Below are 24,816 nucleotides of genomic sequence, written 5' to 3'. Positions count from 1 at the left end.
TGAACAGCCTATAGATCAGATCAAAGAACCAAGTGAAAACACTGCCCGATAGCTCTGGAAGGTATGATATTGCACGTCTCTTTTTTCAGGTAGTGCAAAAGTAAATAGAATGTCGGAGCATATTACAAGGAGCCGGACTTTTTGTGACGGAAAACGACATTGCAACACCACACTACGTTCCAAATGCATCTCTGTAGAGCTTACAGTAACTTTAAATTGAGGCGAATGCTCATGATGACAATCTTTAGTCTAGTTTGCTCATCTATTAGCACTGATCAAAACATTTTGCAAACGTGTTAGCCATGTAGCCCAGTATTTAAAAAAAAGGGATTGTTTTGCTCTTGGTCAAGCCTATATCTTGACCAATTGTCTGATTTTGTTTCACCGAATCTCCGTCTGTAGGCCAGAGTATGTGAGCGGAGCTGGCACGAGGAGCGTGCCCAATCTGGCTGGAGTGTGGAGCGAGATACCCAAAGACGGGAGTGTCGCTCCAATAGTGCTCACTTCAGGAGCTCAGGGCATGTGCAGCCCAGCATGCATTTGTAGTTTACTTGTGTGCTAGTATTGCACCTTGCTTTAGCTACTGTCATGGAGTTAGCTAAATATTTTCATAAAGAAACTGATCAAACACACAGGTGCTAAATCAAGATGACTTACAAAGATGAGGACAAAGAGCAAGAGGGAGTGCGGTGATGTAGAGTCCACAACTAAAGACGTATTGTGGAATATGAAAAGACACGTATCCCATAAGCATGGTGTACTTATTACTTCGTGAACATGCTAAAAGAAAGGACCGAGGTGGGAAAATAAGTGTGTCATCTTGGCAAAGTATTTATAACCAACAAATATTTTACTTTTACTTTAAAAACTGAACATTTCATTCAGTGTTGTTCTATTGTCTATACAAATAGCCCCTAATTGATTTTGTCCCAATAGCCTGAAGCCACAGACTGTCCAAACTCATGTTTCAAAAAATGTACTCAAAGGCAAATTCATTTTTCCATTTCATTTGTATTTAATTCTAGGTCAAGTTATAGAATATAAATGATTTAATCAAACAAAATGTTGTTGAAATGCTGACTGCTTTATGTCTCTACCAGCCTACTGTGTCGCACTCGCAAATCCTTCACAATACATTTCTTTGTAGGCTATAGCCTTGAAATAATATAGCCTAAATCCTTTATTTTTCATTCCTTCTTAGGTTCCCTGTCTGGCTCCTGACCTATTTAGTGTGTTTATATTATGTTGACAAGTAGCCTTTTTGAAATGTGCGCTTCTTACATTCACCTTTATTCAAATGCTTTTCATTCATATCCATATGGTTTGGTTTCAATACTTAAATCAACTGGTAGGTCCAGGTAGTCAAACAAATAGATGGGTGTTGGTTAAATTGTGATTTTAATGAATGTACGGAATTTGGAATTGTATTTTTTTTCTTCTTCCTGTGAACACTGAGGGTTTCTTTGCAGAGTGGTTGGAAAGAACATGAAGCGCTGGAGCGGGTGCACTGCTCGATAGAGCGGGATTTCCAACTCCGCTCACATGCTCTTGGCTGTAGGCAAATTTGCTTATTTTACCTCTGGCTGGGCAAACAAGTGGAGGTGGTAGCTCATCATTTGTTTGCTAAATCTATCAGACACATTCAACATGTTATAATGTAGCATGAATCAAATGTATTACTTTGCTATTGACTCAAGCATAGGTAACTCGACAAACCCGCTGAGGTTGTGTAATATGAACACGAAACTCATTTCCTGTGGGTATCATGATGAGGATAGTCCCAAATGAACACCCTACGCCTGCTACCGACTAGGCGTAGAATATACACCCAGGTGTAGCTCATAGAAGGGCTTACTCCCAGGTGGAGGAACAGGTATAATTTTTCAAGTCCGACATATAGCGAATTTTGTTGGATGTAACGACCCAACTACAACCAACTGGTGCAACAGGCCCTGGAGCGGAGGTCAATCTTCCAACAGTCGTCTCATTGTTTAGGGCTGGTTAAGTACTGCCAGCCCTTCAACAAATATTGATTTGTGAGTGTCCTTCATTGTCTAACAGTAAAAGCACAATACTACAAAAGGCACTATTGTATTGACAAGCCTTGAGGCATTTTACATACAATATGGAAAATGTGATTAAGATATTGCTAGCTGTTCTTGATCAATCGACTCTGGGGAAGTAGATAAAATGCTTAATTGCCAAAATCTCGAACTATCCCTTTAATATGGAGGGAAATTACAGCCATTGTGGCTGTGGCCGCCATTAAATTTAAAATCAGCCGGTGATTGACCGTTAATTAACATGCACATTTAGCATCTCCTGGCTTCCACACAGCCTACAAGCCACTGACGCAGACCTTTGGAACATAGTTTTGTTAGACCTTTAAAAATGTATGTAATACAGCCTACACCTTCACAATAAATCCATTATATATTTTAGACAGGTTTAAAGAAATGATATGAAAGACGACATTTTCTTCATAAGAACAGAATAGCATACTCAGACTTCCTTATGTTAGGTCTGATCTGGCAATACCACATGGCTGTGGGCTACACTAGCTCATTTAGGAAACATAGTATGAAGTATGAAGAATACAATTGAACAAAGCTGAATAAAATAAAGGATATTTTCTCCAAATGATTTGAGGGAGTGTGCATGTGGCTATTCTGTGTTGAGCGGTAAAAAAAATAAAAAAAAAATAAAAAAAATAGGTACTCCTATATGCTTAGAGTTCTTAATGTAACTTTCGTTGTTCTACAAGAGTTGGGCTACACATTTAGACTTTTAATACATTGTAAGGATGCAACTAATGAGGATTCGAAAAAAGTTGTTTGAAAGGAATTTTTTGCGCAGGCTTTACACACGTCAGTCTCTCATTCACAATTATTTTTATTTTTTACCCCTTTCTCTCCCCAATTGGTAGTTACAGTCTTGTCCCATCGCTGCAACTCCCGTACGGAATCAGGAGAGGCGAAGGTCGAGAGCCATGCGTCCTCCGAAACACAACCCCGCACTGCTTCTTGACACAATGCTCGCTTACCCTGGAAGCCAGCCACACCAATGTTTCGGAGGAAACACCTTACACCTGGCGACAGTGTCCGTGTGCCCGGCCCACTACAGGAGCCACTAGAGCGCGATGGGACAAGGACAACCCAGCCGGCCAAACACTACCCTAACCGGACGACGCTGGGCCAATTTTTCGATGCAGTGCCTTAGACCACTGCCCCACTCGAGAGGCCCCTCCTCTCATTCACAATTTGACAAGCACTTAATAATGCCTCAAATTTCCCAGCGGCATCCCCTTTGTGTGGCTGTAATGACGCCTAAAAAAATTCATGCCTTTGAGGCCATTGTGCCTTTGGGGTAAATATAATAATTCCCTTCTCCCTGAGTGCTCTGAAGCTCCTCTCACTCACATGGCTCTCCATAATGTGATTGGTTCTCTCACAGGCTACAAGTGAAGACAGACATCACAGACGAAACTGCACGTGTCCTTATCCAAATGCACGTGTCCACATTTACATTGTCAGCCAACAAGATGAGTAGGACTGACAAACAGAAAAAGCACTAGCATGTCAATCTACTATCCCCCGTAGTACAAAAGTAAACCTATTCTATTCTGTGCAAGAAATAAATATATTCCAAACATAGTCTGGGGCAATTGTGGGATGCAATAGATCCCAAATTAATACAACCACTAGCATCAAAAACCCTTTATTTTTTACGCAATTGAGGATGACGGAGCATATCAGAACGTTTAGCTTAAAATGTTGATAGCCTAATAGTTTATTTCTTCACATTATAAGCACAGCAATGCGTACACGGCAGTAGGTTTAAGAGCAAATATACCATTAGCAGGAAAACACCATTATCAAAAGTGGCCGCAAATGTGATTATGCATGTAATTATTTTATAATAAAAGGTGCATTTTAACAGTTTAACACTTTCTTCCCCAAACTTGAAACTCACTCGCTGCTTATGAATGTCAGTTAGGCTCTACACCCCTTGTAAAGCGGATTAATGTGCTTAATTTTAAGAAGTTATTTGGCCACTTTCGTTGAGATTACAAACCTTCATCAAAACATATAGGCCTATGAGCTAGTGTAACGGATGTGAAACGGCTAGCTTAGTTAGCAGTGCACGCTAAATAGCGTTTCAATCGGTGATGTCACTTGCTCTGAGACCATGAAGTAGTAGTTCCCCTTGCCCGGCTTTTGTTACCCATCGCTCTTTTGTGGAGCGATGAGTAAGGATGCTTCGTGGGTGTCAGTTGTTGATGTGTGCAGAGGGTCCCTGGTTCGCGCCCCGGGTATGGGCGAGGGGACGGTTTAAAGTTATACTGTTACACTAGGCTACATGAGGTGTGCGACTAGGATTCAAAAAAGAAAGAACAAAAAAAAGACATTGATGACCAGAGTAAGGCAAGAAACAAATCTCAAGTGATAGGCTAATATGGTCACCCATCAGACTATTCTTGATTTAAGCTCATCTTTACATATATTATTTTGATTTAGAATGGACCATTACCATGCACCGGTCTCCAAACAGGGGCAGAGGACAAATACACCTACACTTAAATAGCAAATGGACGATGCTTTTTCCATGGTTCATTTTCATGCCAGCCAGGTAGGCTATACCAGATAGAAAGCATGCAGAAAATATATATTTTAAAATAAGTGTTGTAGTTGAGTCACGATTTTCATGACTCGCCCATTGGCGACTCAACTTCTCCTGACTTGGATTTGCACGTTGACTGGATAGGCTCTTGGTGAGCTGTAACCACCAGTCAACCAATTTAGTTTTGACTGGTTAAGAAACACTGCTTTACAAAAGTTCAAACAATACCAGTATTGCGTTTAATAGTAAAACAGTCTAGCTATGTCTCTCTCCCCTTGAGTATAGAACCAACGCGTGAGCAACTATGGGGCCACACAGACAGGCTTAGCTTGTTGACATGTAAAACCTTATTGCGTGTCCCAATGTTTATTGAAAACATAAATAAAGTTGCACAACGAGCACGTCTCAAATACACCAGTTGATGGTTAGCCAGCGATTTGTTTTGCATAGACATGATAATCAAAACAAGACGTGCTATCAAGAACAATGAAAAACGAACAAACGAGTCACTTAGAATTCCCCAGTTTCTTGTCATTGTTGCTAGCTATCCAGAATCACAACGCAGGGCATTCTGCCCTATTGAAGAGTGCGCATAGTTTGACGTTCTTAGGTCTATAAAATAAAGTAGGCTGGTACTTGGACTTCTGCCAAAGGGACTCGACTAAAAACACTGAGAAATGCGAACATTGTTATAGGCTAATATGAGCCAAACAAAACAGGAAATTCTTAACGGAAAAATATGTTGAACTAACGTTAGAACATTAGCCTTGTAACATTTCTCGTAGGTAGTAGAGCGTTAGTTAGTTGAATCTTCCTCCAATGAAGTCTGGAGGTCAAAATAACGTCTACCAAATCCGTTCATTTGTAAACGTTGAGAAGACGTTACTTTTTTGCGAACATAATGTATGGTCCCTGGACTGGGCAAGAAAAGTAATTTTAAAAAATCGAACCTATCTTTTCTGCCAATGAGCAAATATGCCTTTCGTGTCTACAAATCAATAAGAACATCAGTAATTTAGATATGTCCTGTCGCTCTACTTTGGACATTACAAGCTCTTGCGCTATAATTCAACATTTGTACCGAGCTGACGAATAAGTCTACCTACAGTAACACTTTTGACTACCCTCTTGACACAGCCAACAAGCTAGACTGCGTCTGTTAATTCATCTGGCTAACTAACCAGGTAGTTAAATTAATGAACTAGCCAGCTAAATTAGGTATCTACCTTTAGTGGAAGCTGGCGAGCCGAGGGTACATTGCTAGCTAAAGTAATTTAGCGGCATATAATCTAATGTTACATTAGTTTGTATCTAGCTAATTCCACACTGACCCTTGCATCGGCCTTAGCTAAGAATAGCATTTACCAAAGGGGGAAAACAGGAGCTAATCCACGTAGCAGGCTTAGCTAATCAATTGAGTTTACCACGCAATTTGGATGGGCAACAGAAAACCATACCTATCTATAATGGCAAGTTACTGTCGTTAACCGACTCAGAAAGGTTACAAGACGACAACAAAAGACACGTACCGACAACGTGTGTGCCTGGTTCCAATGAAATTCCAGTGTATTATTTACGAGAGAAAAGTTATTCCTGTTAATTTCCTCACCTCTTTTCGGTGCAATTCTGTGTTACTTCACAGCCGGTGGTATATTAATGCCCATCCCCCCTTCACATTTGCGTGATGCTGAGAAAGTTCCTGTTTTTCCACCTTTCCCTTCTTCCCCTACTACGTTATTAGCAGGCTAGCTATTTCCTCGCGCACGCTCTGTATTTATGTTCGCGTCCTTCTGCCGGCCCTCACTCCGGTTTCCTTGTTCCTTCCCGAGTACACTGCACACAGGGGCTTGGACTTGAAATAGGGGAAAGGACAACACAGCCCTTCGGTTACCCGACTTGCAATTGGCTCTACACTTCACCCTGGATGTACAGCGAATGTAAGCGGAATCTGAATCCCGCCACAAGCAGCCAATCACACAACGCTCTATTACTGTCCTCATTTGCAAACCAGACTCTCTTCAAGATAACAAAACCAGACCAGGTAAGGGCTGCATGTTGTCAAGCTTATAGCAAGCACACTGCAGTAGTTTAAACATATTTGGACACGTTTCATGTACATGTCACGTGGTTCTGAAACATTGGTTTTACTATAGTGTACACTGAACAAAAATATAAACGCAACATGTAAAGTGTTGGTCCCATGTTTCATGAGCTGAAACAAATAATCCCAGAAATGTTCCATACACACAAATCTTATATCTCTCTAATTTTGTGCACAAATTTATTTACGTCCCTGTAAGTGAGCGTTTCTCATTTGCCGAGATAATCCATCCACCTGATAGGTGTGGCATATCAAGAAGCGGATTAAACGGCATGATCATTACACAGGTGCACCTTGTGCTGGGGAAAATAAAAGGCCACTCTAAAATGTTGTCACACAACACAATGCCAAATATGTCTCAAGTTTTGAGGGAGTGTGCAATTGGCATGCTGACTGCAGGAAGGTCCACACCTCTGGTTAAGAGGGATTGGGTTAAATGCGGAAGACTGTTGAATGCATTCAGTTGTACAACTGGCTAGGCATCCCCCTTTTACGTTTTTATTTTTTCACCAGAGTTGTTGCCAGAGAATTGAATGGGAATTTCTCTACCATAAACCGCCTCCAAAGTAATTTTAGATTATTTGGCAGTACGTCCAACAGGCCTCACAACCGCAGACCACGTGTATGGCGTCCTGTGGGCGAGCGGTTTGCTGATGTCAACGTTGGGGACACTGTCCCATGGTGACAGTGGGGTTATGGTATAGGCAGGCAGAAGCTACGGACAACAAACACAATTGCATTTTATCGATGGCAATTTGAATGCACAGCGATACCGTGACAACCCTGAGGCCCATTGTCGTGCCATTCATCTGCCGCCATCGCCTAATGTTTCAGCGTGATAATGCATGGCCCCATGTCACAAGGATCTGTACACAATTCCTGGAAGCTGAAAATGTCCCAGTTCTTCCATGGCCTGCATATTCAGACATGTCACCCATTGAGCATGTCTGGAATGCTCTGGATTGATGTGTACGACAACATGTTCCAGTTCCCTCCAACATCCAGAAACTTCGCACAGACATTGAAGAGAAGTTGGACAGCATTCCACAGGCTCCAATCAACAGCCTGATCAACTATGCAAAGGAGATGTGTCCCGCTGCATGAAGAAAATAGTGGTCACACCAGATACTAACTGCTTCTCTGATCCACACCCCTACCTGTGACCAACAGACGCATACTGTATCTGTATTCCCAGTCGTGAAATCCATAGATTAGGCCATCATTAATTTACGTCAATTGACTGATTTCCTTACATGAACTAACTCAGTAAAATATTTGAAATTGTAGCATGTTGCATTTATATTTTTGTTGTGTATATATTTATATTAGTAGGTCTACACTTTAAAGTAAGAAATACAAATACTGTAAGCGCTGGTTTGCTTAACTAGACCACCTGTATGCCCCTCATGTAACTCAGTCTTCAGTAAGACCAAGATGATTATTCAGCACATCTGTTACACAACATAAAGATCAAGATGACTTTGGATGTAGAAGCAAGAATGAGCTGTTTGTGGAGTTGCTCAGCAGCCCCCTACTGCACATAAACTGACTTGAGGTTGCTTTGGATGACAGCGACTAAAATGTAAAGTATGTGGGTTACACCCTGACTAGACCAGACACGTTGTGTGCGCAAGTGATGAAAAATAAATGTACACATACTTAACAAAAATATAAACGCAACATGTAAATTGTTGGTCCCATGTTTCATGAGCTGAAATAAAAGATTCCAGAAATTTTCCATATACACAAAAAGCTTATTTCTCTGAAATGTTGTGCACAAATTTCTTTACATCCCTGTTCATGAGCATTTCTGCTTTGCCAAAATAATCCATCCACCTGACAGGTGTGGCATATCAAGAAGCTGATTAAACAGCATGATTAACACACAGGTGCACCTTGTGCTTGGGACAATAAAAGGCCACTCTAAAATGTGCAGTTTTGTCGCACAACACAATGCCACAGATGTCTCAAATTTTGAGGGAGCGTGCAATTGGCATGCTGACAGCAGGAATGTCCACCAGAGTTGTTGCCAGAGAATTGAATGTTAATTTCTCTACCACAAGCCACCTCCAACATTGTTGTAGCAAATTTGGCAGTACGTCCAACCGACCAGACAACCGCAGACCACGTGCAACCACGCCAGGACCTCCACATCCGGGCTTATTCAACTGCGGAATCGTCTGAGACCAGCCACCTGGACAGTTGATGAAACTATGGGTTTGCACAACCAAAGAATTTCTGCACAAACTGTCAAACTGTCTCAGGGAAGCCCATCTGCATCCTCACCAGGGTCTTTACCTGACTGCAGTTAGGAGTCGTAACCGACTTCAGTGGGAACATTCTCACTTTCGATGGCCACTGGCACACTGGAGAAGTGTGCTCTTCATGGATGAATCCCAGTTTCAACTGTATCGGGCAGATTTCAGACGATGTGTATGGCGTCGTGTGGACGAGCGGTTTGCTGATGTCAATGGGGTTATGGTATGGGCAGGCATAAGCTGCGGACAACAAACACAATTGCATTTTATCGATGGCAATTTGAATGCAAAGAGATACCGTTATGAGATACTGAGGCCCATTATCGTGCCATCCATCCATCCCCATCACCTCATGTTTCAGCATGTTAATGCATGGACCCATGTTGCAAGGATCTATACACAATTCCTAGAAGCTGAAAATGGCCCAGTTCTTTCATGGCCTGCATACTCCCCAAACATGCCACAATGTTTGGGATGCTCTGGATCGACGTGTGCAACAGCGTGTTCGATTTCCCACCAATATCCAGCAACTTCGCACAGCCATTGAAGAGTAGGACAACATTCTACAGGCCACAATCAACAGCCTAATCAATAATTATTTTATTTATTTTTAGTGTTTTACCTCTTTTTTTAACCCAATTTCAATCTTGTCTCAATGCTGCAACTCCCCAACGGGCTTTGGAGGCGAAGGTCGAGTTATGTGTCCTCCGAAACATGACCTGCCAAACCACGCTTCTTAACACCCTCCTGCTTAACCTGGAAGCCAGCCGCACCAATCTGTCGGAGGAAACACCATTCAACTGATGACCGGGGTCAGGCTGCAGGCACCCGGCCTGCCACAAGGAGTCGCTAGAGTGCGATGACCCAAGTAAAGCCCCCCCCAGACAAACCTTTCCCTAACCCGGACAATGCTGGGCCAATTGTGCGCCGCCCTATGGGACTCCCGAACACAGCCTGGGAACGAACCCGGGTCTGTAGTGATGCAGTGCCTTCGACCACTGCGCCACTTGGGAGGCTCGCTGATCAACTCTATGCGAAGGAGATGTGTCGCGCTGCATGAGGCAAATAGTGGTCACACCAGATACTGACTGGTTTTCTGATCCATGCCTCTACCCAACCTATTTTTTAAGGTATCTGTGACCAACATATGCCTATCTTGTATCCCCAGTCATGTGAAATCCATAGATTAGGGCCTAATTAATTTATTCCAATTTACTGATTTCCTTATTTGACTGATTTCCTTATATGAACTGTATCTCAGTAAAATCTTAGAAATTGTTGCATGTTCACATTCTTGTTCAGTGTACATGTTATTCAATAATTTCCTCCAAAGTGCTCGAGCGTCTGCGTAGCCAGATGCTAAAATAGAACTTGCTCGACGCTCTGCAAGTTCCTCCTCTCCCATCTACTCATTGGTTTTCACGAGCATACTAACCCACGAGGGTGATTGAAAGATGAAGCGAGGAGAGATTAATGAAAGATAACTAGGTTTCCCATTTTATCTGGATTAATCATCAAAGTAGAGAAACATATGATTTTGTATGACTACCGGTCAAAATTCACCAAAGATCCAGCAAAAAAAAAAATACTATATGAATTTCAGGTGAAATAACAACCCAATGTTTATCTCCCAGGCCAAATTAACTAGCAACACAAGCTAGCTAAATGTCCATGAATGTTTCATGTGTGTTTCGACCTGTCCACAGACAAAATCAACATGTGCACGATGGCGCGTGTGACTGGCTTGGCCAAGGTTTTGGGTGTGTGTGTGTGTGTGTGTGTGTGTGTGTGTGAGTGAGAGAGAGAGAAACTCCTACCTTCTGGTCGGTACTGGGCAATGATGGTGACTGTCTGGCCGGCCCGCTTCAGCGCCGCAGCTGCCTGCTCATGTGTGGCGTTCCGCAGGTTCACCCCGTTCACCTGAGACACACAGCACAGGGCAGGACCTCAGCCATGGAGCCTTGATTACCAGGTCAATGGACAAACCAGCACTGTTCCTCACAGAGATATTTAGCCTACAAGGGAATGGGACTACCTGGCTTTGACATAAGGATGTGGAGGAGAGCCTCAGCCTATCATTCCTTTCTTTCTTGGATCACCAGCTTGATGATTCGTTTTCAATCAGTGGAAGAATGCCCTTGGCATGATTAAGAGGATTGTGACTAGAGAAAATGCCTGGTTCACAATTCCAGCAGGGCCATTGAGCAGATGTGCCCTCCAGAAAGGTACCCATCTGTCATCATGGGGGGCCTTGCGTTAGCTATAAGAGATTATTGATTTATATGAGAGCTGTGAACTTGACTGGAAGATGGTCCAATGCTGTCTCTTTTGATTACTTTGACTCCATGCTGCCCAAGGTATCATCTTTATCTTGTTACCCCTTTGGGTCTACTCCTCTCTACATTGCTAAAATTGTCTATTTGTAAAGGCAAGTCTTTGATGGTAAATCTTCAGTGCTAAACCATGTACAGCTGTAGCTATATATGTCATTATGACAAAGCACTAACTACTGTAGAAGCTTTGCAACTTGCTGTAAGTATGTTTTAAGCAAATATCTCAGATGTGTAAGCCCTGCCACAGGTTAGCTGGCTGGTTCGTTCGTTGCGAGGACCGATAAGCCACTGACCGAGAGGATGCGGTCTCCCCTCCTCAGCTCCCCGCTCAGGTCTGCTGGTCCTCCAGCCAGGATGAATGAGACAAAGATGCCCTCTCCATCCTCGCCGCCCACGATGTTGAAGCCCAGCCCCGTGGAGCCCTTGTGAAGCAGCACCTTCCGCGGCTCCCTGCCAAACAGAGCGACAGCGTCAGGGCGCAGGGCGGGACTGGGAGCACAGGAAAGAGACGGAGACAGACAGAGTGTGAGAATGGAGATAAGGAGAGAAAATGGGAGAGAGAGAAGTTGAGAAAGAGACGAAGAGCAAAAGAGGGAGGAGAGAGAGAGAGAGGGAAAAGGGATGAAAGACAAAAATACAAAAGGGGAGACAGAGGCAGTTTAGGAAACAGCCCACACCAACATTTGTTGATACATGGGACTCTCTTGTATTCTGGAAAAAGTGACATATACATCTCTCATTTTGCAGTAAGTATACAATCCTTGGAATATGCTGCAGCGGAGCCTGAAGAGTAGCACTTTCTATACATTTTTGAAAGTGAACACTTTCATATGCTTTTGCAGAGGAAACAATCCCAGCATTCAAATAAGTAATAAACATCCTTTCCACAAATGGAACGGGGAAAAAATGAGAAAAGGGAAATTAAATACAGACAGCACTTTCAAATATGCTGAACTACACTGGTAATAGGCCTATAGGAAGAACATGATTATGATTCGACTTCACCTCGAACAATGCTTTGGCGCAACAGGGCCCACCAAGACATGCCGTCTTTGGATGAACAATTTGCCCCCTGAAACACACACACACACACCGAGCAGCAGCCCCACACTTGACTGCCCCTGCTGCAGCTCTGTTTTAGCTTTAGCCGCTGTGAGTCATCATCAGGCAGGCTGAATTCCAGACTGTGTTGGACTGAGGATCCTGGAGAGGCCAAACCACTGCTAGGGACCATCAAAAGACTTCTGAGAACATGCCTCAGACTGTAAGGCAAAGACACACCGCAGATGCCCTAGAAGCTGACACACACACACACACACACACACACACACACACACACACACACACACACACACACACACACACACACACACACACACACACACACACACAGAGCCCGTCTCAACAAAACTCTCCACATGGTTCCCATTAGTGGTCTTCGCTCTAGTACTCAGCCTGCGGTCCACAATAACAATTCCTACTCAATCCCTAATGGCTGTGCTCCAAGTTGCTGTAGAGACCCTTTTTACATCAATGGGAGCAAATGCATACATACTTTCCTAGCGTTAGTTTCAGGTCCTGACTGAAAACAACCCTGATTGTTCTAGTATAACATATGAAGAGGCATGGTACGTTTTTATATGGTTTCACAAAGGTTTAATAACATAAGTGAAAGGCACTTTGACTGAAGAGCAATGATTGGATGGTACTTACATAAATATCTCATGATCTAAAACCCATATCAGTACATCCTGGACTGTTACAATACCCTTAAATTATACATTTCCTCAATTGAGAGTCTATACATTTAAGATTCATGCCCAAAGTCTCAAATTAGAGCATGTGAATAAAGCCTGTTTGGCAGTGAAAGTCAGGAACTATAGTAGGCAAGTCTTTTTGCAATTACTGCATTAGGTTTGTTCCCACATGGGAGGATGAGTCACAGAGATGTAATAAGCCCATACTGACCACACACATACACACTCTCCTTTTCTTTCTGTCATCCATGTACAATTTTGCCTTGCAGAGGCTCCTTTCTATATATATTTCTGAAGGATGAATACCTTTTTGAAAAACAATATCACCCTTACATACACAACGGAGTAACAAACGTGAGTAGCACACGAGAGAGATCATCTTAAAAATAACCGCATGCAACGACACAAGAAGATCGTTGTACCCCGCACATCGGACCAGACAGTATTGGACCATTCCAACTCAGACACATGCATCACCATGGTTACCTGAGGATCCTGTGTTTGCTCCTGAATGACAGTCACTTCTTCAGCCGCTTGGGGTGAGCTCTCACAAATGACATGGAGGATGAGATGTTCACTGCAAACATGGTGGCTATTGACTGTGGTACATTATTACATCAACTCCAAGCAACGTCTCAAAGTCCCCTAACCCCACTCTCTATCTTTGCCCTGCTTGTGAGAGGAGCTCTGGTTGAAGCTTGCTGCGTACAGACGTAATCTCAGGATGTTGTGTGATGAGATACAGCTCCACTTTGTTGGCTGTTACATTCTGTTGCTGATGAGGAGTAGGACAAGACTTAAACCTCACCCGCCCACACAGACTAGACCAGAGCCATCTCTACAGAACAGAACCACATCCTACAGGAAACAGCCAGGGTAGGTTCCCCCGTTCCAAGCTTCCTCATTTTGTTGCCCAGGCTTCCCTTGTGTGGCTCAGAGGGCTGTGTATCACAGCAAAAGGCGGCGGGAGTGGGATGTTGATGGGAAGACCTTCAGACTACATGCTGTTTGAGTTATTTGAGTGCTGATGCTCTCAAGTAAATGTGTGTGTGTGTTTTGTGCCAGCACATGTATGGAATCCTAAAATCAAGAAAAAAATGCTTGGGCAATTCTGGGACCTGACTTCGCACCGTTATGGTGCTATAAAACCTTTACTCTCTATGCCTGTCCCTCTCCTCTCTCCATGCCTCTATGGGCCTGTCTATCTTATTCTCCCTCTCTCCCTCTCTCGCTTTGCCTCTCCCTCTCTGTAACCAGCCATCCCCCTCCCCTCAGTGTTTTGGCAGAGGCTGAGGCAGCCCAGTCCTAATGCTCTGAATGGAGATGTGGGGTTTAGCGGGTCGTGCTGCCCCAGCACTCTGCTCTGGCTCTCCCTCGCCTCAGCCCAGTAATTGGTTCTGCTTGGCTGATTAATGGTGGACACTGCGGACCAACATTTTCCACAAACATAGGCAGACAGACAGACCAAGTCTCAGTGTTAAACATTAGCTCCCTTTCTTTCTCTCTCTGTAGCAGGCTCACAAGCCCAAAGTATACAGGGCTGGTATATATAGATGAAATAAAGACTGCTCTCTTGTCCTTCTAGTTTTCACCTTCACATTCTCCAGTGGATTCTACCGCCACTGCCTCTCTCCTCCTAGACCTATTATTTCATTCTAATTTGACATGGAAAAGGCGACAGACGGTTCAAGATATTTCAAGCCTCTCAGAGCGGCTAAGAATAAACCAGGCGCAATGAATGATTAACAGTTTAGACTAACTCAGGCGTTCAACTGATCCTGAACTATGATTACCCTGTTATAATCTTTCCCCCGTCTATGAATGGTTTCCAGTGGCCATAGAAGGGCCATAGAAGGGCTTGCTGCTAATGTGTATATATCCCTGTGATGCTCTCAAAGCTTACCAGTCAAAGGTTGAGCGCATTCACAATGGAAGAACAACACCAAGTTATTGATTAGCTCACCTGCTGCACTGCTCTGTAGATTCCTGTTGTGTTTACAGTATCTAGTCTCAGGGCAAACAGTCCTGGCCAATAGCATTCTTTACTCTCTGATAGCGCCCAGCTAAACAGTTCAGGTTGTGGTATTGGTCAGCAAAGACGCACACTCAAAAACAAACACCATTCTCGTCGTTAGGTCTCACTTGAAAAATATATTTTATCTCAACGAGGTTAACCTGGATAAATAAAAGGTCACACAGCCTATAAAAACAAAAGTGACATACTGTATACTAAGATATCTGCATATGGTTCCTGTAGTGGCTAAATTTTCCAATAAAATTGTCCCAATACAATTTCCATTCTAGTCATTTAGCCACAATGGAGAGTGGTGAAATGTTAGTCTTGACACTGACAAATCCAATGTCCAGAGTTTGATTCAAGTTGAAAAATAATAATACATGGGTACAAAAGTGTACACAATTCTACCAAAACTAATTCTGATCATTAAACTAAAGAAACAAACAGCATGGTACACATGGTCTGGTATGGTCAAAAGACTGTGTGCTGCCATTCCAGTCACTCCCAGTAGGCCTTGGAGAATGTATGCCTTTTAACTGTATTCTCCATTGGCCAGTAGAGGGGGTACACACACACACTTGACAGGGGATTAATGGCAAACACACATAAAACAGATATGCATCATGAATTGAAAACATGCAAATATACAAAATGACCTATTTGGCTCCTACACACCAGTCCCAATTGTATTTAATGTGAAATCGAGAGAGAGAGAAATATATAATGAGAGGGATTTAGAGAGACTTTTGAGGAGGTGGAGACAGACTTTTCGACGAACACAGTCACACAGAGTGATTCCACCCTTTACTGAACTTGAATGCGCTTTCCATCTAGGCTGTATCACAACCGGCTGCGATTGGGAGTCCCATAGGGTGGCGCACAATTGGCCCAGCGTCGTCTGGGTTTGGCCGGTTTAGGTCGTCATTGTAAATAAGAATTTGTTCTTAACTGACTTGCCTAGTTAAATAAAGGTTAAAAAAAGAACCAACATTTATATAATGTTGGTTCCTGTTTTCAAGCGTACTGCACCTACTAACCCCTTGGAATCAGGCTGGGTCTCAAGAACCTTTCCGAGTATCCATGCACTACGTGGTGCAGTGGGGTCCATGACCAGAACCACATCTCCTTCACTAAAGCTGCGTTTCACTTTGTTGCAGGTACTGGCAGGTACTGCTGTGTCCATCTCTTCCAAAATATGTGTCGGCCATGTACTGGACTTGCTTCCAATGCCGTCTGATGTACAGGTAGTTGTTTTGAAAGGTTGCAGCGGGTAGGTCAGGCTTCGACTTTAACAATAACATGTGATTTGGGATGAGGGCTTCTAGATCCAGGGGGTCGTTGGTTACCGTGGTGATTGGGCCGCTGTTTAGAATGGTCTCTACTTCACATAGCATGGTATGTATCCCTCCTCATCTAGGGTCTGTTGTTTCAGGACAGAATGGTGTCGTAGGTTCTCTGTCTCCAGAATATCCTCCACCATGCAGAGAGGAGGTCGTAGTGTCAGATGGAGAGGTGAATGTGTCTGAGATGATGGCAGCACCACTGAGGGGGACGCATGGTGTCGCAGATGGACACAGGGCAGACAATTCCGGTCCTCTCTCTCTGACTGAGTCTAGCTCCACTCCTCGGGAAGCCCTCGCTTTACACTAGAATAATCATCTTCCAATAAAAACCATGAGAATAAAATCCTATGCAAATCGTACTGGGCTGCAGGGAGGTCTCTCTCCTATCCGACAGCAGGGAATCTGATGCATCTAGACGTTGATCTAGTCTGACTGGACTGGAAGTCTGTTGGGATGATGTCATCCGTGACAACGTCTCTCTGTTTAGGTTTGAAGCAGACTTGCCATACTGTATAGGCCCTGGAGGACAGAGCAGGGGCATGTGTGTGTTTGTAGACCAGGGGCATGTGTGTTGATGTGTGTGTTGTCTGTGTGGGTATGCATGTAATGTATACCAACAAGTGTCTTTATGTGTGTGTGTATGAGTTATATTGCAACGTGAGGGAGCCAACATTAATGTGTGTGTGTGTGTGTGTGTCTATGCGTCAGCACATTATGAGGAAATGTCTGAGTAGATCAGTGTATGTGATTAATGTTGGCAGCGTGGGCTGCCTTTCTGAGGAGGGGAGGGGGTGGACCTGGGTGCATGGCCTGGTTTTCCCAGAGTGTAGATGAATCACGACAGCTGCAGGAATGTCCGGCACTCCTCATTTGCTGCCCCGTGCTGGATAAGCCTCTCACTTCCCAATACATTTATGGTAAAACCACAGCCCAGTGTTTATATTTACATAAGGACAGCAGCAGGCAAAACATTCCTGTGCTGCGCGCGCGTGTGTGTGTGTGTGTGATGACAGCCTCCAGTTACACCTCCTCCCAATATTATCTGTTCACTTTACCCCCTCAGTCTGTCTACACACACACCTGCATGCAAGCATATACTGTATGCACACACACTGGCACATACACACAGGCACTGGTGGCATGTTCTGTACACACACACACACACACAAACACAGGCATCCATGCACACTGACATAGATTAGGCACGCATACTCTACACAATCATAAATTCCGTGGCATGCAACGAGCAACAAAGGCATTCATCCATGACTACATGGTGATTGATGAGGGAGGTAGGACAGACAGCGGACACGCAACACAAATATATGACAACAACACATAAAACGAATCAACTCTACACACACAGAGACAAGTAGATTACATTAAATACACACTCATAAACAAGCCAGACACACACTAACAGACATTCTGTCCATATCTGCCGTAGAGGTTTTCAGTAGGGAAGCTAGGACAATGACAGTGGCTTGGCTGGGGACTCGGGCCTTGGTTAGACTCGGCTCCTGCCAGATGGAATTGAGCAGCTTGTGCCAGCGAGCGGTCCTGTGGAGACGTGTGTCTCTGTGAAGGGCAGGTATAACTCAGTCAGCCGGCTCAGGTTAGGGCTGCTCTCAGCTCAGGACTGTACTAATGCTTCTGTTTCTAATTCATATTTATGATCAGTTTGATGATTTAACACTATTAGCACATAGTCTTTTTTACTCTTAATGTAAAATGGTGTTTAGAAACACGAGCAATAAGTAAATGGAGGTTAGATGTGAAGTCAAAATGGAGCATGCTAGTGTAGGAAAAACAACGATTAAATATTAACTCTGGATATACAAAACAAAGGATGAAACCAATACCGGTAGAACACTTTCACACTTGACTTGGGGGAGGGCTGTTTCAGATGTTATCCATCTTAGACAGGTAGTCAAAGCAGATCATTATCGAAGCCGCTGTGGTTATTTTAACCTTACAAAAGTGACACAGGGCACTGTAAAGGCTTTTCTAGATGTATACTGTGAGTATTACCACCAACATTAAAAGCAGGAGCAGACATGGAGAGGTAAGACATGTATAGACTGTTACACGCAGACCGAAAGATTCTATCAGACATAGATGGGACACCCTCCCTTACAAGAGAGCTCTGTCAGCACAAACAGCACTCCTTCCTCCTTTTCCCTCCTAACTTCCCTTTCTCTTCATCCCTTTGTTCTTCTATCTGCTGCCATCTCTCCTCCTCCTCTAGTCTCAAAGTGGAGCCACGTCCCTAAACCTTTGCCATGGTGATCCCCCTCTATCACCACTTCTCCCCTGTCTCCAGACACCACAGTCTACTGCCAAGCCCAGATACAGGTGTGGCGAGGCGGGTGAAGGTAGGACAACACAGGGCTGTAGCTAGTTAGTAAGATTAGCTAAGCGGACCAAGCGACGCCACTGGGTTAGTACCTGCCAGAGGAGGGGACTGGGCCTTGGCCAGAACAGTAGCCTGTGTCCCGGGGTATTCCCCCGCTGTAGAGACCCAGGGGTACCCCGCTGTCCCCAGGTTGTTTGTGGATGACACTGTAAATAGGTTCAGGCCTGGTGGGGGAGTACAGAAATCACAGTGAATGGGGCTTGAGTAGGACACAAACACAGAACACACATGTACAGTATACGGGACAATTACACAGGACAAATACACATACATACATGCACATATATAGAAACTGCTACACACAAACATTGTAAAACTACACAGTTGGATACACACATAAACACACGCCCACATGAACCATACAGTCATTGCCACACATTGCACATGCACACACAATAGCTCGGGATATTAAGGTGACTCTGGAGCTCTCAAATCAAGCTCTGTGAATGTTGTTTCAGTGTTTGGCCAAGAGGTCGTAAGACAGAACAAGGAGGAGGGACTTTGGGATGAGAGGGCTTCTTTGAGGTATTTGGGCTATACATTGCCACCTCAGACAAAACTGAACCCTCCTTGCCCAGCTAGTCAACCAGAGACAAACACATTGCCACACTGTTGGAGGCCCACTAAACTACATCAATCTACATACATATCACCAAAGAAAGCCACAACACCGGGGAACGCCAGGTAAAGCAACGGTCACCACACCAAAATTAAATAATTAATATTCTAAAGTTCACAACAAAAAGCCCTCTTACTGCGCTCTGGTGGCCCTGTGCTATTTTGACACGAGAAAGTGACTCTAACCCTGGATTGTCAAAACTACTCTTAAAACTTACATTCACATGGTAAACAACATATTATAAACTGGGTGGTTTGAGCCCTGAATGCTGATTGGCTGACAGCCATGGTATATCAGACCGCATACCACAGGTATGGCAAAGCATTTCTTTTTACTGCTCTAATTACATTGGTAACCAGTTTATAATAGCAATAAGGCACCTCAGGGGTTTGTGATATATGGCCAATATACCACGGCTAAGGGCTGTGTTCAGGCACTCCACGTTGCGTCGTACATAAGAACAGCTCATAGTATATTGGCCATATACCACCCCCCGGGCCTTATTGGTAAAATATAATTCCCCTTTTGTGAATTATACTGCATAGCTATATCATCCTGTAAAATTATTTATGTGCTGTAGAACAATGAGATAATAAAGAAAAATACAAGCAAAAAATGGTACTGACCTGGTGAAGTCTTCCTCCCCCAGCATGTGACGTGGGTCTGGAGAGTACCTGGAGGGCGTGACCTGGGGGGGCTGGCTGTAGACGGGCTTGGGCTCCATAGCTCCCATGTAGGCCATGCCTGAGTTGTGGCTGATGTGGTTATCCACCATGGTGGGGAAGGCTGGAGGGAGGGCAGGGAGGGCCAGACCAGTAGATGGAAAGGAGGAATGATTAAAACAGTGGTCCACTGGAGGCCTGGCAGCACTCTTGCCAAGAGGGATCAACTCATAACACTATCATACATGTGGCGATGCCTGTTAAAAAAATCTATGGCCCATTAAAGACAGTATTCTCTCTACAGATTAGTCAGTGTGGGTATTCTCTACCAGAAATACAATAGATGTGTGAGACCACAGTATGTCCTACACCAGAGATTTTGAGTAGCTAAAGTCTAGAAAGTTCCCAGATTTACATTCCATCATGGGGCTACAGTACTTATGACTCATGGCTCTAAAATCCCTTGAAGAACATCTGACTATAGGTCATACTTTCAGAGCTGGCTTAAAGGAGTAGTTCACTAGTTTACAACATGATGTTAGATGGTTCCTCACCCTGAAAGTCGTATATGGGCCAGGTTATGTTTCTTTAAACAGCCACAAACATCAGCTAACTATAGCCACCGCTAGCTAAAAATCAATTTTAGTGAAAGGGGGATACCTAGTCAGTTGTACAACTGAATGCATTCAACTGAAATGTGTCTTCCGCATTTCACCCAACCCCTCGCCCGGGGAACAGTGGGTTAACTACCTTGTTCAGGGGCAGAACGATAGATGTTTACCTTGTCAGCTCGGGGATTCAATCCAGCAACCTTTCGATAGGGGTATGTGAACATGTTTATTTGTATTTTTTATATATTTATTTTGTATATTTTTATTTCTAAATCAACTGTAAGTAACATCTAACCAAATATGGAGATTATTTGAGTTGATTTCAGGTGATTTTGGTCACAGGGGATCACATGCCCATATTACTTCCAATTATTTTAAAAAGTTAGCTGAAGATTATAGTGACTGTTTAAAGAAAACCAAACTATGGATTACAATTTATCATGGCTCATAGCCTACTTTCAGGGAGAGGAACAGTCTAACATCATGCTGTAAAATAGTGAACTATTCCTTTATGTCAGTATAAGGAGCTTGCTCAAGTCATGGAAACCACACATACAAAATAATAATGAACATATACAGTACTACTGTATAGGCCCTTTGATAATAAATCACTGGTTGACATACACATTGTTTAGTACAATATAGTATACCTGTAATAATGACATATATTCCAGTACAGGTATTTTGTGTCTGTGTGTGTGTGGTTCTTCAGTGTGTGGCTGGCAGGAGCCCCAGGCCATAGGTTCTCCTGAGCAAGTGGGTGGGATGTGAGAAAGCCTCCACAATCAGTGGGAGAGAGAGAGCTGGGCTTGGTGTGTCAGTGGGCAGCAGTATGTCTGCACCATGTAGGAGTCTGGGCACAGCCAAGCCGAGGAGAGCACACTGAAACAGCTCTACCACTCACTGAGATAATCCATAAACATCCCTGTGATACGGACAATGTTGTGTACCTACAGCAGGGGTCGGCAACCAACGGCTCTCCATTGCTATGTATAGATTTCCTCAACAAACAAACAATTAAACTCAGCAAAAAAAGAAACGTCCGCTTTTCAGGACCCTGTCTTTCAAAGATAATTCGTAAAAATCCAAATAAGCAAAGTAAATAAACAAAAACTTTTGTTAAATCAGTATAATAAATGTCTATTACAATCAAACCTTCTGTTTGCATTATAATATTTGTGTACCTGTGTTTCATTATTCAATATCTTGCGGGGCTTGATGTGGGTATTTCAATGAATCCCTGGAAAACAACGTCCTTCATTTGTAGGTTTTTAAATAAAAAAGTAACACTACTTCTGTAGCATATTTAATGTATGTTCACAAGATTTGATTCTCCCTGTAACTTCACTAGACAGCCACTGCTCGGTGACCCTGAATTGCCAGATTTCGTGGTAATTTGATCTGACTGCTATCTGTGGTGCTGAATATCAGATATTGCCACTATTGCGCTTGAAAAGGGCTCAAACGTCTTCTGTAGCTCCCTCTAAACTATTTTTTGTGTGTGTGGAAAACAAATTGCTCTTCAAGTCAAGAAGGTGACCCCTGACCTAAAGCTAATGCTAATCAACAGATCCTTCTTCTAACAACTGATGCATGGGTTGGTTTTTAAGGTATAAACTGCGAATAAGGAGTGTGGAAAGAGACCACCAGTGTCATTATCGCAGGGTTCCTGTGGTCTTCCATTAAAACAAACTGTGTGTGCTGGTACAGTACCATTGAGGCATCCATCGCCTGGAATGTTCAACTGTAGTTGTAATGCATTGTGAGCAGTATGAGAGTATGAGGGGAGGGGGTGTTTAGTTTGAGCCATAGGTGAATACAGTAGCTAGCAGAAGAAGATACGTACTGCTGGAGTAGTCCGGCGGGGCGTACATGTCGTTGAGGTGTACGGGTCCGGGCTTGGCCACCTTGAGGTAGACCATGTCAGAGGTGTTCTTCAGCGCCGCAACCGCCTCCTCGTGACGCACGTCCTGCAGGATGATATTGTTCACCTGCAGCACACAGACCACAGTTAAATCCTCAAGTCCACAACACTGAGGCTTATAGCTACCTCTTTTAGTTTGTCTGAGCGACACCCAAATCAATCATACACTACTGTTACTGTGTACTACTAAGATAAAGTATGTGATAATATTTCAAAGGTTTTGAACAGAGCTGCTCCATATAGGTACAGTTGCAAGAGATTACTTATTTACGGAGCCACCACATCTGCATCATTGTGTCGACAGATAAATGCATGGATTTCGGGGATAAACTTTGATCAAATAGCACAAATGATACGGCCATCCGTCCAGAAGTGTACTGCGATGAAAACAGTGCAGTGGGGATTCAGTGTTGGGCAGCTGTAGTCACTCACGGCTCTTCCCTGAACAAAGGTAGCAGTACTTAATGGCTTTGTTCTTATTTATGGCAGTCTTAAACACATCTCATATTTTTCTAACAGCGTAGTCACTCATTCAGCCTGGGAGGTGGTTCTCTTTATCTTTTGCCGGTGTAGAACAGAATATGCCCGGGGAGCAGCTGGGCTGTTTGAACCCAGTCTCCAGCACCGTATCAATCACACACAGGGCCATAAACGCTGATGCGCGTCGCCCCGCCTGGCTCTCTTGAGAAACGTCCAGGGATGGGCACAGAGGCACCCACCAAAGTGGCAGTGTCGTAGGGTATGGATCACTAAACAGTAAGGGAATCAAGACTGTTCTAGCGCATCCATTAGAGCTCAGTATCGTAGGTCACTATCTGTGTAATTGACTGTGTGTGGAACCCGGGGTTTCTACACAATTAAAGACTGTGTTAGGCTGCTGAGCTTGTCTAGGCATTCACTCTGGCTTCACCAAACCACCTCTGCTACATCGAAGCAGGGGTAAGCCCAGGTAATGAACAAAGATTAAAATGATGTGTTCTTACAGCTAGCAGGCGGTCTCCAGTCTGCAGCCGTCCGTCTTTCTGTGCGGCCCCGCCCTCGATGATCTTTGTGATGTAGATGCTGTTGTCTCCAGGGATGTGCTGGTTGCCGATCCCCCCAGCAATGCTGAAGCCAAGGCCTGGGGGTGAGAAGCGCAAAGAGGACAGTCAAGAACAGAAAATTGCACAAAATCTTCAATGGGGACAATTCAAATTCTCAAAAATAATCTAAATGTATGTTCCAATTTCAGAGTTGACCTAGAATTACCCAGGGGAATTTAGTTTAGTTTATTAGGATCCCCACCAGATACTGCACATGCAGCAGCTACTCTTCCTGTAAAGAAGAGTTATAAACAAGAACAACAGATATTACATTCAATTCTAAATAAAATGTTTTATATAAAATACATTAGAAAGACACCAAGAGACAACAAAATGACTATTTACCCGCTATTCATATATACATATTCATATATACATTACAGTTAAGTTATAGGGGCCAAGAAAAATCTGGCCCTCACAATGAGGATTCATTCATATATGTACTACATATAGCTGACCTTTGGGCCCCTTAAGCAGGTTGATCTCCAGGATGGTCTCAGGAGGGGCCTGTCTTCTCCTGACTAGCAGCCTGACCACAGGGCCAGCCTCTTTCAGGGCCTCTACCGCCCGACTGTGAACCACCTCAGACACATCTACCTCATTCACACGCAGCACACAGTCATTCACCCTGGGGAGACGAGGGGAAACAACGTTCATATTTTACAACGCTGTTAGTACTGTATATACACATACATAATATACACTGTGTACAAAAACATTAAGAACACCTTCCTAATACTGAGTTCTAACGTACTTAAATATTTTATCTTGCCCATTCACCCTCTTAATGGCGCACACAAACAATCCATGTCTCAAGGCTTAAAAATGCTTATTTAACCCGTCTCCTCCCGTTCATTTACATTGATTTGAAGTGGATTTAACAAATGATATCAATAAGCGATCATAGCTTTCACCTGGTCAGTCTAGGTCATGGAAATAGTAGGCGTTCTTATTGTTTTGTACACTCACTGTATCTACACTATATGATGATTTATCCGTTTGCCTACTGAATCATAATTATGGAATTAATGTCAATCCACAGGCTGTACAATATGGATAGAATCAACAGACTC

The 24,816-nt window shown here is 43.6% G+C and overlaps 1 protein-coding gene across 8 annotated transcripts in view; it reads right to left on the bottom strand.

Moving 5' to 3' along the window:
• The window catches only part of LOC118377254 (disks large homolog 3-like), a 132,438-nt gene that overhangs the window by 27,404 nt on the left and 80,218 nt on the right, over nucleotides 1–24,816 (bottom strand). For 3 of the 8 annotated variants that reach the window (XM_035764121.2, XM_035764135.2, XM_035764102.2), the window contains 6 exons: nucleotides 24,202–24,371; nucleotides 23,645–23,781; nucleotides 22,584–22,728; nucleotides 20,091–20,277; nucleotides 11,606–11,801; nucleotides 10,797–10,899 (listed from right to left, as the gene is read on the bottom strand). In XM_035764121.2, the coding sequence (XP_035620014.1) occupies nucleotides 10,797–10,899; nucleotides 11,606–11,801; nucleotides 20,091–20,277; nucleotides 22,584–22,728; nucleotides 23,645–23,781; nucleotides 24,202–24,371 (938 nt within the window). Of the gene's footprint in view, nucleotides 1–6,149; nucleotides 6,191–6,229; nucleotides 6,449–10,796; nucleotides 10,900–11,605; nucleotides 11,802–20,090; nucleotides 20,278–22,583; nucleotides 22,729–23,644; nucleotides 23,782–24,201; nucleotides 24,372–24,816 lie in introns of those variants that run through there. The other 5 variants (XM_035764144.2, XM_035764130.2, XM_035764109.2 and 2 more) reach the window with 5 other exon arrangements.

This window comes from Oncorhynchus keta, chromosome 4 (assembly GCF_023373465.1).
Source record: "Oncorhynchus keta strain PuntledgeMale-10-30-2019 chromosome 4, Oket_V2, whole genome shotgun sequence".
Lineage (NCBI taxonomy): Eukaryota > Metazoa > Chordata > Actinopteri > Salmoniformes > Salmonidae > Oncorhynchus > Oncorhynchus keta.
Note: the sequence above shows the minus strand (reverse complement) of the source record. Positions and strands in the feature narration are given on the sequence as shown.